At 45.6% G+C, this 13,174-nt stretch overlaps 1 protein-coding gene across 1 annotated transcript in view; it reads left to right on the top strand.

Annotated features, from left to right (window-relative positions):
* LOC144107426 (uncharacterized) overlaps positions 1 to 12,683 on the top strand; it is a 17,711-nt gene extending 5,028 nt beyond the window's left edge. The window contains exons 4-7 of the mRNA XM_077640421.1: positions 2,513 to 2,654; positions 6,170 to 6,238; positions 10,519 to 10,629; positions 12,172 to 12,683. Coding sequence (XP_077496547.1) covers positions 2,513 to 2,654; positions 6,170 to 6,238; positions 10,519 to 10,629; positions 12,172 to 12,553 — 704 coding nt within the window. The 3' untranslated portion in view covers positions 12,554 to 12,683. The remainder of the gene's footprint in view (positions 1 to 2,512; positions 2,655 to 6,169; positions 6,239 to 10,518; positions 10,630 to 12,171) is intronic.
* Positions 12,684 to 13,174: the final 491 nt, after the last annotated feature.

Raw genomic sequence — 13,174 nt, 5'->3', positions numbered from 1 at the left:
CTGCACCGCAAGAAAGCAAAAACCTACAAACAACTCCAACACTGCACGAAATGAAGTTCGGACGATGCTTTGATCAGACATCCACCCCTTTCACCATGCAAGTTTATGCCAGATCTCCTCTGCTGTTGACAGCAGATGTCACTCGACATATTAGGTGCCGAGGGAAAACAACCATAACGCCGAGACCTTAAGCCACATGGATTGCTCTAGCAAGCTAGTGCGTAATTTGTAGTTTAATTTTTTCTCATGTTTTTTTTGTTTCAGTTTTAAACAGCTGTGCAATAATTGACATAAGAGACGATTTGAGGTAACGCCAGGCATACAAAAACTGCAGTATGGTCACCGTTTTCTTTGTTTTTTTTTTCACCCCAACTCTTACGCTAGCCTGCTCAAGAGCTGAAGTGACAAATCATGAATGAGCAGCGATTACAACGCAGATTTTGTATGCGTTATGTGACCTTCAACTCGCCTCTTACACCACAGTTATTGTCTAGGTGTTGAAACCGAAGCCGAAATGGCATGAGACAAAATTTCAGCTCTATATTATTCAGCTGGCATAGGTGAATTCTACGTTGTTAGTCAGGTATGGGCTCCGTGCGATGGTATGGTGGCGCCAGCAGCAGACCACATCGCCAGCGCCGCCTTGTGGCACTCGCCGCGTTAACCGGACGCTGTCCACGGCAGGTCTCTCGAAGAGAGAGCGCCCCCCCACCCCCCCCCCCCCCCCCCCCCCCCCCCCCACCTCTCTCGAGACTGGCCGTGGTCGCCCTGCACCGCATAGCAGACGCGCACTGACCGCGATGCCATTCCAAGTCAACGCCTGCTTCTCTGCGGATTTCAACGCAATGAAAGCCTTGACGGCCACCCCTGCTGCATTCGTTTCAATGCTTTCAGGTTGGGCTGATCACTCATTCCAAGCAACCATGATTGTGCTGCATTCTCGACGGCTCTGCAATATCCCGCAGCGCAGTTGAGCTTATTGAGATTAATTAAGTACCTTTACAGTTTGAGAAACAAGGCTCCTGACCCAAATATTGACTTCAGCTATGTAATTTACATCCACTGTGACATCGACTATGTGAATGGTCGGCTAGAATTGCGAAAAACGCAAACTTACTGCACATATATATCAGATGATAGTGCTCTATATCCTGCAGTGTCGACACTGCTTTACTTTGTGTATTCCTCTCAGAGAAGCATAGCTCTAAGCATACAAAAAGACGATAGGTTTCTTCCTAAGAATCTTCCACAGGACTTTTATTTCAGGAATTTCATGAAGACACCAATTACATGAATTATTTTGGTCGTATTTCTCTTTTGGCAAATACTTAACTATAGAAAGGCCGGTGCGGTGGCTCAGTGGTTATGGTGCTCAGCTGCTGACCCAAATGACTCGTGTTCGATCCTGGTTGCGGCGGGTCGCATTTTTGGTGAAGGCAAAATTCTAGAGGCCCGCGTAACTGCGCGATGTGAGTGCACGTTAAAGAACTCCGTGGTTGCAATTATCTGAATCTCCTACTATGGCGCCCCTTATAGTCTTCGTTGCATTGGGACGATAAACCTTATTAAAATCAAAAGATTAATTACCGAAATTAAGGGTTTAGGGATGTTGTGAAATCCAAGAAATATATATAGAGAGGAATTTTGAACCACTCTCTATTTTTCTTTTTACCGCCTAGAACAGGATTTGAGATCTCATAAATGCAGCAAATAAAGAATCAAAATTTTAAACCACTGAAGGAAATAAAATGATGCAAATAAATACACAAAAGCTTAGGTGAAACTATGTGAAAAACGACATAAGAACGACGTCGCTCCCACTGCATACACACACGCACGAAAAAAAAACTAGAAACAAAATTGACACGCTGAACCACAGATGAGCATAACAAACGAAGACTTAAACTTCAGATGCTAGCTTCAAGAACTTCACCGTAGACCATTTCCTGTGACTGACTGAACGCATTCCTTCGCTCTACATAAAGACATAAGCCGCTCCTACCAACGATGTCCACGTTCGAAACACCCCAGTCAATGTAAACACTTTCCCAGTTCACTCTCATGAATTTAATTCCACAGTGCACTCATTTCCAGCATACCCTCTGTGCATGAGCGAGCAATGCACGATGTCGAAGAAAAGCGTTTAAATATATTCGGTACTTTGACTGCAGTGTTTTTTATAGCTGTTATGACATTGAGTAAACACAGCAGTAGGTAGAGCACCCATAAACTATCCAAGTTTGTTTTCGCCTTCGGACGAAACACCCTCACCGCTCGCCTCGCTCACTGCAAACTGAACCAGAGAACTGCGTTGGCTGCGTCCGCCTTTCGCCACCGCTTGTTAACCGGTGGCGCCACTCGCGCGCTCCAAACTGCAGCGCACGGAGCCCATAGCGTTGTCTTGCGCACAATTCTAATGAAAAAAACATGCAATCAATAATTTGGTGTTGTCTCTACTCTTTTGAGAAAACATAAATGGGTCTTACCTAATTAAAAATCTTGCATTTTGCAGGGATGCTGGCAAAAAGCAATGAGAATGCCATGGCTGAGCTGGGCATCGACCCCAGCTGGGTTACTGCAGCCAACGGTGTCGAGGTTTATGACCCAGAGCTGGCATCAGTTAACCTCGAGACAACACTGCACTTGGAAAATGGGTGAGAGCATAGCTAATGGTTCTTCATTGCAGTGTTCATTGCACTGCTTTGCAAAGCCCTCTTCGTATAATCTCCAGTTGGCCTTAAGCTCCATAATTTCATCTGTCCACCATGGCTCTGGAGCATTCCCTGCCATATTTACCTGGTTGTTGCTTTGTCTCTGATGATGATATGATTTTGAGGGTGCAAGGGTAGCTCGGCTAAAGAATGCCATGCCTAACGTGTTCTTGTCTGCAAGAGGTGGGTTGGAAGGCCCATCATATTCCTACTGTGTTGTGGAGACCTTGTTGTGACCTCAGTGTGGTGAAGCTACATGCTTAATCTTTTGTTGCTCAGAAAGCCACTGAGGCATGAGGCAGGTTCACATAATCTGTTCAGAGTGCTCATATGTGTTGAATGCACTGTAATGCATTGTTTTCTCACGTGTGACTTTTCCTTTTCTTTTATGAACACTTTTGTTCAGTCAACGCTGCTATGGTGTGTAACAGGTCCATGAATTTGAGCAACCAAAATGGCAGCCATTGTACCAAAAAAAATATGCCTGCTTTGGACTTAAGATTTTTTTTTCATGTTTGTTCTTTATAGCATTGGTTTATACAGTCCTTAGATACAGTCAAAACTTGATTTGACGAAACCCGATTTAACGAAAATCACGATTTAACGAAGGTATCCTAATTCCCCCTCAGACGCCCATAAGGTTCAATGCTTTGACTAACCCGAAATAACGAAACCGATTCCGTGATCTGTCCCGATTTAACGAACCTTTTTTCGAGAAATAAAGGTGAAAAAGTGTTAATTTCTGGTCTATTTTGTAGACAGCACCCCAAAATTTATTGATTGCGAGTCAGCGGTAACGGCGCGGAGCATCTTCATCCCGTCGCTTTTTTCAAACTGCGCGGCGCAAAACGAGTTTTAATTTTGAGTCGAGCTCACGAGATGGCGCCAGCAGTAAAAAAGTTTCGTGCCACGTTTCATAGATGGCGCTGTTGCAGTTCGCGTATTTTTTTTGTGTGTGTGTTTGTGTGTTGTGCTCTGTGTTCGCTCTTGTGCGGATTTCCCCGTGCCTTTGAACGCACGTCTTTGTCAAGCTCAGCTTGTTAGGCCTCCATCAGTCTAGCCTTGCTATCGTGAACACGGACGTGGTGTGTGCGAGCAAGCGCGCCGCTAACCCTCCTGACTAGCAGATGGAGCCCTGCAAGAAACGAAAAAGGCTTACCCTGGACGAGAAAGCGGACATAATTCGTGCTGTGACAAGTGGACAGAAGAAATGTGACGTGGCTGCATCACATGGCATTCCAGCGAGTACTCTCTCCGCAATATTGAAAGGGAAAGATGACATCCTCCGCGCCACTTCGTCGGGGAATCTCTCGCGCAAAAAAAACGCTGAAGACCACTCCTCAAAGCAAAATGGAAGAGGCCCTCTTCGCCTGGTTTATGGATTTGCGGGCGAAGAATAGTATTCCCGTGAGTGGAGACCTGCTCCAACAAAAAGCTCGCTCTTTCGCGTGCTTGCTGGGCGGCAACGAGTTCAAGGCAAGTCCCGGCTGGCTGTCGCGCTTCAAAGAACGACACGGCATCATCGGGAAAGTGCTTAGCGGTGAAGCGAGCAGCGTAAGCATGGCTGTAGTCGGCGACTGGCAGTCTGAAAACGTGCCCGACATTCTGGGAAAATATGCCCCCAGCGACGTCTACAACGCCGACGAGAGTGGTCTATTCTACCAAATGCTGCCTAAAAAAACACTCGCCCTGAAGGGGCAGGCGTGCCACGGCGGCAAACACAGCAAACAAAGGCTGACTCTTTTGCTGTGCGTCAACATGGACGGCACCGACAAACGAGACCCGCTTGTCATCGGAAAGAGTGCGAGGCCGCGCTGTTTTAAAGGCACCAAAAAGCTTCCTATGAAGTACGTTGCCAATTCAAAGGCGTGGATGTCGCGTGCCATTTTCGCTACATGGCTGAAGGAATTTGACAGCGACATGTGTCGCCAGAAAAGGAAAGTGTGCCTGTTGCTGGATAACTGCACGGCCCACTACGTTGCAGAGGTCGAGCTGACCAGCGTGGAGCTCCGCTACTTCCCCCCAAACGCAACGTCCGTGGTTCAGCCCTTGGATCAAGGGATAATTAATAGCGTGAAGTGCGCATACAAGCGTCGAGTCGTCGACAGAGTTCTCCTCAACCTGGAGCTGAAGCGCGAGACCAAAATAGATATTTTTATGGCGGTTGAGATGGTGGCGGCGGCTTAGAGAGCATTGAGGCCGTCGATAATTGTCAACTGCTTCAGGACTGCCGGTTTCGGTACACTAGGCCCTGAAACTGCCGAAGCTGGTCCGGACTGCACGAGCGCCGTGCACGAGGATGAAGATGCCTGGGAACACCTTCGCTCAGTGGATGAAGTGCCCACAGGCATAAGTTTCTCAGACTACGTGAACGCCGACGCAAACGCAGTCACAACGGAAGTTTTGACTGATGCCGATATGTTGTGGCTTGTAGGAAGCGTGGAGGGAGTGACGGCTGAAGACGCTGCCGACGACCCTGCAGGTGCCGAAGCTCCCGTGCCGACACCAGGTCAGGTGATGGATGCTCTCGATCTGCTGCGACATTTTGCCGGTGCACACGAGGGGACGGAAGACGCGCTGGACGCACTTCAGACCTACGAGAAATCGGTGCGGCCGTTGCTCACAAAGCGCACGCAGGCAAAGATCACCGACTTCTTTGGCGGAAAATAAATTTGTAGTCCCCTCGGGCCTTTCTTGTCGAGTAAGAATTTTTGTTGTTTCTTTTCATACGCGCTAGCGGCGCCGGTCGTGGTGTTGGCGCTACCCACTCGAAAGTAGCGCGGGGGGTCATGACGATGACCATACGGACCCCCAAAGATTGCGCTAGTTGTATGATTACCAACTTTGGTGCCAATTTGTCATTAGCTGTGTGGCTTGCCGTCCCGTCGGCGGTATTTAGGGAAGATTGTTGCGCCGCTAGCCGAACCGTCCTTTGGGTCGGTGCTACCGGCGTCAATTCGTCACGCGCGAGTGCGACGAAAAGTGAAAATGGTACGTGCTAACCGATACGACCGCGATAAGCTGGTACGGTTTATGCGGATGCAAAATGCATTATGTTCAATGGGTGCTCAGTCGGGGACTTGACTTTACTACTTTTAAAACGAAAGTACTGTTTAAGTGGGTACGTTTTAACGAGGTTTTACTGTAATCGAATGTACTGAATTATGTGCCCAAGAAATGCCTCATTCAATTTAACGAAGTTCTCGATTTAACGAAATAATTCACGGCTCCCCTCAACTTCGTTAAATCGAGTTTTAACTGTATACAATAATGTGACTGGCTTGGTCTTAGGTTTCATGAAGATGACGTAATGCATAACTGTCTATTCCAATCAGTACCAACCAAACTAAATAGGCTAGTGCTTTAGACCTTCTTCATTGCCAGCATGTGCCAAAAATTCTCCGCATCATCCTCTCATTTCTCTCTCTTTTTTTTTGTCTTGCCTTGCTGTGGAATAGGGCAATGGTGTCCATAAAGCAGGAGCCGCCAGAAGAAATGGAGACAGCTGTCTCCGAACACGAGGCCAGGTAAGGGATGGCTTTTTTTTTTTTGCACATCAGAGATTTTGGAAAACTTGCAGGGCACAACTTCTTTTCCCGCCATATCACTTACTGCAGTGCGCAATAAAGTATGCATTCAGTGGCAGCCAAAATAATATGGAGCATGCTTTGGCAATGAACCTCTCATGCCTCATCTAGTGATAATTAGATGGAGTACCTAAAGGACTATGTTTTTTCCTCTGTAATGATGCACATACATGGACCATCATGTGGTACTCGCCTACAACTGCTAAATGATTTATAATTGAATTTCTTCTTTCATACTGTTTTGGTTTCGGTTTCAGCAACTGAATGGTGGCCGTGACGTGTGTTTAGGTCGCATGAGGCATGGAAAAAAACTGCAGTATAACCTCCGATACGTTGTTTTTTGTTATTCCAATTCTTGAAGCAGGTTGACCTAAGCATTGTAGTCAGCCAAACTACGTATCAGCAATTATATTGCAGTTTAATGCTTCACTCAAAACATAAAAAGTAGCAAGAAGAAGTTTAGTTTTAAATTATTTAGCGCTCATAGGGGAGTACCATGGGGTGATCCATGCAGCTATTGCATCATTTAAAAAAAAGAAAAAATTGAAAAACTGAAAACTGGTTTTGAGGTAGGGCAATGGCGCAGTAACTGTCTCAAATACCTTGGTGGACATCAAAGTGAACAGCTGCCCAGTGCCGTAAGGAAAGGGATAAAACAGGGAGTGATAGAAGAAAGGAAGAAAAAGGTGGCATAGTGGAGGACTCGGGAATAATTTCGACTACCTGGGGATCTTTATCGCGCACTGACATCACACAGCACACTGCGCCTTTTGCGCTTCGCCTCCATCAAAACACGGCCACCGCAATCGGGTTCGAACCCGGCTACTACGGCTCAGTAAACTAGCACCTTAACCACTGAGCTATCGTGGCGAGTAAAAGAAAAAATGCAAGCAAAAATCTGGTGTCTATAGTCTTTTAATGCAGAAGCAGAAGCCACTGGTGCTCTCTTATATAAACTCAAATAACTCGGATCCCATGCTCTCTTTGAGTAAGGCGCTTGAAAGCTAAAACTCTGAAGCATACTACATTTTATTCTGGCCTCACCTATGCAATAATTTGCAGTTCCTAAATATGTATACAATTGGTACACTATTTTTTTGAATCAAAGGGGACAAGGAAAAAAAAAACTTTAATAATCAGAGGGAGTTAAAAAACCAACTCTTAATTCTGATACCTGTACAACATAAGTTTGATAGCCGCAACAGTTGTGTAGTTGTAACATTGAACTGAGACCGCTTTCAGAGTACACGTGGAACAGTAAAACCTCGTTGATGCTTTCCCGGTTGGTGCGCTCAACATTGCGGACATTAAAAATGCTCTTTAGGATCGCAGTATATTTCTCCCAGTTAATACGTTGGCGGATAACACGATTTCCTGGCTACTGCGTTTAAAGTTTCGACAAACCGTGGTCGTGCAATACGTTTATCGATTAACCGCACATGTTCAAGCATACAGTTGTGCCGAACGTGAGGGCACGCGACATGAAGAAATGGAATGCAGCGGCAGTCACCCGCCGTTGTGGCTTCTCTGCGGTGCCTCTTTGTCTTGAGGCGAAGCACCACCACCGTCGAGAATCCCTACCCCTATTCTTTCTTACTATCGCTCCCCCTTTTCTTTCCCTCTCCCTGACCTTTTATTCCCGTTAGCTGCAGCTCAGGTGTCTCAGGTTTTGATGGAAGATGCTGCGTCTAGCAGCATCTTTTCCTTTCATTCTTATTTTATTAATAAATAGCCACTAACAACAACGCTAGCGTTCAAGAGAGTTATTTTTGCGGAGACGCGACATGAAAAGGAGAAACGTTGAGGTTACATCTCTAGGAACTCTAGGCATCTACGAACTACAGCGATGCACTTACATGCGACCGCACTGGGTCTGCAGAAACACTGACAGTCAGTAGCAGCGGTGGCTTCTCTGCAATACTTAAATGATGAGGGGCGAAGCATTAAAAAATGACGAGATTTTGGTTACTTTTGTCATTGCCGTCAACGGACCGGATGCGTTACGAAGTTCCTTCTGTGCTCAAAACAGTGCAAACGCGGACTGAATTCTTCCAGCACTTTTTTCTTTCTTTATTTTTTTCTTAGACATTTGCCTAAGAGAGGGCTGAGACAAGGCTTGGTATCGCCTGACGAGGCCTCAGCCCCCTGGGCATGACAAAGAGGCAAAAAATTTATACATATATACATACATATAACAGTGCGGCTGGGCGGCGCACAAACAATATCATTGGTCAAAACACAAACGCATACACTGCATACAAGATACACAAATATACATCTGTAAAAGGAAAGGGCACTCAAGGAGAAAAATGCACTATAAATGTAGAATGGGTACAACATAAAAAATAAGAGTTATGATACATATGCAACATAATACACTAAATCAGAGATTTTTCCTCATTTTTCCCCTTTCCTCTTCCCCTTCAAGCACAGAAAGAAAATATGGCCATGAACAAATATCCGCACATATACGAACAGTACAGGCATCGCAAGTAAGAAAATGGGAGATGGCAAAGGGAACATGATTAATTGCAAAAGAGACAAAACATCTATACACTACACTTCCACGGAAAAGTTATTAGTGAGAAGAGTAGACAGCATCACTGAACAAAAGAGCTCTCTTACAATCAGTTGAGATCTTGTGCCAAGAAACGCTAGTCGACACTTTTATGAAGTGAAATTGCCAGTAAATTTCTTTGTGCTTCAATCAGTAGTTCCATTTTTCAAAATTTGGCGGTTGGGATCATATGTTTTCTTGGATAATACGTTTGTTCGTAACATTTTTAAAAAACGTATCAACGATCGGTTTTACTGATGTGCTGCTTAACTCTGAGTGCACCAGTTATACTGTGGACCGTTCAGACTTCAGCAATGTGCAGCAGAAAGAAATTACTACGTTTTTTTCAGAAAGTCGCATTCCGTAAACTTGATTTTGGCTGTATGTAAACAGCTTCAGCTGTTGGGGTTGTTGCAGCTGTATTAGAGTCAGTGCACACAGTCACTGATTGCACCTTTGTTTCCATTGTCCTCATCAGCCGCCCTCCTGTCTTATTTTCCCTCTTTTCCCCATACTGCACTAGGCCGGATCATTATTAATCAGGCTGACTTGTAGCCTTTCCTTCAATAAGTGTGTGCTCATCATCGGTTGCATTTTATCTGTTTTCTGCTGCTACCACCACATTTTCATTTTCCATTTCCTGTACTCTTTTCGGTGGCATACTAGTACAAAATACAAAAATTAGAGGTGCCCGTCATGGCTGTTGCAGGGACTCTCAGATAGCATTAGGTGCTGCTCATAGTCTTTTGAGGGGAAACATCATTTACGACATTGTTACAGTCAGTATCTTACACATACGCCTGTACAGTAAACTCTAATTAATTTGAGTTTTTAATTCAAACATGTTTGATTCGAACAAACAGTTTGGTCCCATCAACATCTCTCCTATTAAAAAGGAACTCCTTAATTCAGACTTTGCATCACTTGATCAGCTTATTGAGCCCCTTCAGTTTCAAAGTATTGAGAGTCGACCATAGTATTACTGTTCACATAAAATGCATATTGAGGTGTCACGCTGCAATTTGGAAATGTTTCTGGTTGTCGCCCAAAATTTTCTGTTCTAACAGGAAAAAAAAATCTGGCATTCCTGTCAGTCTGTCATGCTCAAGCCCTGAGATAAGTGGCAAAATTGAAAACCAGTCATGGCATTTGTCTCTGTCACTTCGCTTTGAAAGTGCAGCGGACATGGTCGAGAGGTCTGGCTTGCAGCTTCAAGTTGCTCCACTGTTAACTTCTCCTCTCTCTCTCTCTCTCTCTCTCTTTTGTTGCAGCTTAAGTTGTACAATGTAAAATGTGCTGCTTAAATAGTTCGATGCCATGCGAAAGCTTTTACCATTTTTTTGTGTTTGGCATGTTGTGCTAATTACCATCCTTGCACCTAAATTCATCTTATACCACCTATCCTAGAAAAGCAAAGAGACATTTGGAAATTTGACAGCATAATCAAAGCCTACTGTCCCAGGTGGCTCTGATTGCATTCCTGAAGCATCATACTGTGCCGTATTTTTTCTGGTGGGGCAGTGCCCTTCAAAAGTAGCATCTGTTGCCCATGAGTACAATACACAATCTCTGTGGATGCAACCTGACTCATATACAATGATGATTAAGATAAGGCGTTCATTTATAGCAGCCATCATGATAACTGATACTGATGCGTTTTCAGCATGGTTTCTGATGGTGAAGAAGACCCTGCTGTGGACTCTGAGCATGAAGATGAAGCAACAATGGCATCGCTGGAACGGAGTATAACGTGGGCCAGGGCGCTATTTTACAAGTGAGTGTGTGTTGGACACAACGAGAAAACTAATGGCCACTATTCTGAATTGCAATATGCTTTCATAATATTGTATTTGCTGCTCCTACAACGCGTTTCAATAGGAATAAGTCATTGTCGGGACTAAGGTGAGATTTACAAGCCTTGACAGTGTGCGGTATCAGACTGCTTTATTTCGCCGCTGCAATGGCGTGGTGGTGCATGTCTGAAAAAGCGACAGACGCACTGATGGATATCTCTATGCTATTCGAAACTTTCACGGGCGCCACTGGAAATCCAATATGGTTGCCTGAGAGATGACCCGACAGCTGTACTAGACTTGTGTTGTGCTGCACTGCAATCTCTGAAGCTGCATTAAAATGTCAGTGCAAGTGCGCAGCCTTACACAGAGAAGCTCTGAATGGAGACCATGCTGTGTGCTGGGGCACAAAGATATGACGGAATTGTCTTGTCACCATGCAAGCCCAGTGTGCAGACATCATAGGTGCTATAGAATGCACAGAGCCTGGGCACATGGCCTAGACACAACAAAACAAGAATATGAATTCGTAGTGATGGTGGTAAGCAGGGCGGAAATCAGCCCCGATGATTTCTTCTGGAGCACCACCATTAGGTAACGATTTTGGCTGGCGCAAGTCGTGAACAAGATCTGACGCACATATTTTTCTGCAGCAATCACCTGACAAGTGAGGCATCTCAGGCTTTAAAGAGAAGCCATAGCTACTACTTCCTTGCAGCTGCAAATGTCACTATGTGCTGGTACTGGCTGATGATGTAGCTACACACCTCCATAAAGTCAAGCACACTCTCTAAATTTAGTGCACATCATTGACTACTGGCATTGCTTGCACTGCCGGGATCTGAGGGCAAGTGAAAAGGCGTATGCCTTTTTTTTTTTCTGCCTGCGCTTCCTTATTTCGTCCGTGTAGATCGCCACTGATATTTTGCATGTTAGTGTTTGTCTAAGTTTTGTCCAAGTGCACCAATCACGAATAAACTCATAATTCCAGGGTGCAGTGCACCTAATTAATTACAAGTCATTTTTTTTTACCATCAGTTTCAGTCAGCACCAGCGTGCTGATTCCTGCCTTCACATGTTCATGCCGCTGTTGTGACATATCAGGCAAATTATGATAGAAGTAATGTTATACTCCCAGTCAGCCTTCTGTGGCTCTGCAGCCAAGGCTAGGCAGGAAAGGTAAGGAGACAGGCCTTTGTCGCCACGCCGTGGGGAGTGGGCTACCCAAATTAAGCCTTGTGACCCAGCACCGTCTGACTTCACCTCTCCACACCTTTAGCCCAAACAATGAACAACCCACTTCCCGTAGCATAGGGAGAGAGGCCAGTCTCCTTCCCTTTCCTGCCTAGCCTTGGCTGCAGAGCCACAGAAATTTGACCGGGAGTATAGTATGTGAGTGATGTTACCATACGCTTCCTATTGTATTTCTGGTATTTAGTGCTGACTTTCGCTTTAAATTAACCTCCCCTTATAGAAATGTTTGGTGTTGACAGTATTCTTAAATAAATTATGGTCTTCCGCAGACGGCGCAAGGAGTTCAAGAACTGTGTCGAGTCGCTGGAACACGGACATCCTGTGACGAGACCGTCGACACCTACCGAGGCCTCCCGTCCGGAGCTCTGCCTGATCAGCCAAAGTGTTCCCTGCTATGACTCGCAGACACAAACAAGCACACCACCATCTCAGGAGCCGCAACATGCGAGCGCCAGTGACGTCACCGAGCCCGTCCCTTCACACTCGCCTGCCCCAACGACATCGTGTGCAATGCCTGCAGCCACAGAAGACGGCCTCGAACACTTCGGCTTGTTTGTGGCTCAGAGACTACGCATGGCAGACTCTGTGGTGCAAGCACGTCTCATGTCCGCCATCTTGAAGCTGGTCGTCGATATGCCCAGTGCCATCTGAGACTGATTCTTCGCTTCAAGCAGATGTACGCAGTGGTTGTGTTAACCACTCTAATTTTGAAGTTTGAGGAATGCACCATTCATTGGTCACTGTGATCAACTGACTCTGTCAGTGTTCCACTACTGCGATTCTTTTCCTCTTGGGGTTTTGTCCCTATCTTCTTTTTAACCCCTTCCATCACGGTGTCCGCCGCCCATGTGACAGTTACTGTGCCTTTCCTTTGCTCATAATCACGCCACTCAGTCGTCGATGCCAGATGAGCATCAACGTTTTGGTGGTGCAGTAGTTTTCGCATTCGGCTAGCTGCTTCAGAATGCAGGATCAAATCCCTGCCGTGTTTCTCTCTGGTGGAACTCAAAAGATGCTGGCCATATGTTGTGTGATGTCAGGGGATGTTGAACCACAGGTGGTCGAAATTAATCCAAATTCTGGCTACAAAAGCCACGACCTGGGCTGTGGGCAAGATCTACAAGTAATTGAAATGCTCACGTCCTTCATGAATGTCGTGCATGCTGTGCTTTCCAGCCTGCGCACACCAGCAGCACACAACGTACTGCAAGTACAGTAGAACCCCTCTATAGTAAAGTAGCTCGGACAACCGAATATCATTACTATTTCAGG

Source organism: Amblyomma americanum, chromosome 10, assembly GCF_052857255.1.
Source record: "Amblyomma americanum isolate KBUSLIRL-KWMA chromosome 10, ASM5285725v1, whole genome shotgun sequence".
Taxonomy (NCBI): domain Eukaryota; kingdom Metazoa; phylum Arthropoda; class Arachnida; order Ixodida; family Ixodidae; genus Amblyomma; species Amblyomma americanum.
Note: the sequence above shows the minus strand (reverse complement) of the source record. Positions and strands in the feature narration are given on the sequence as shown.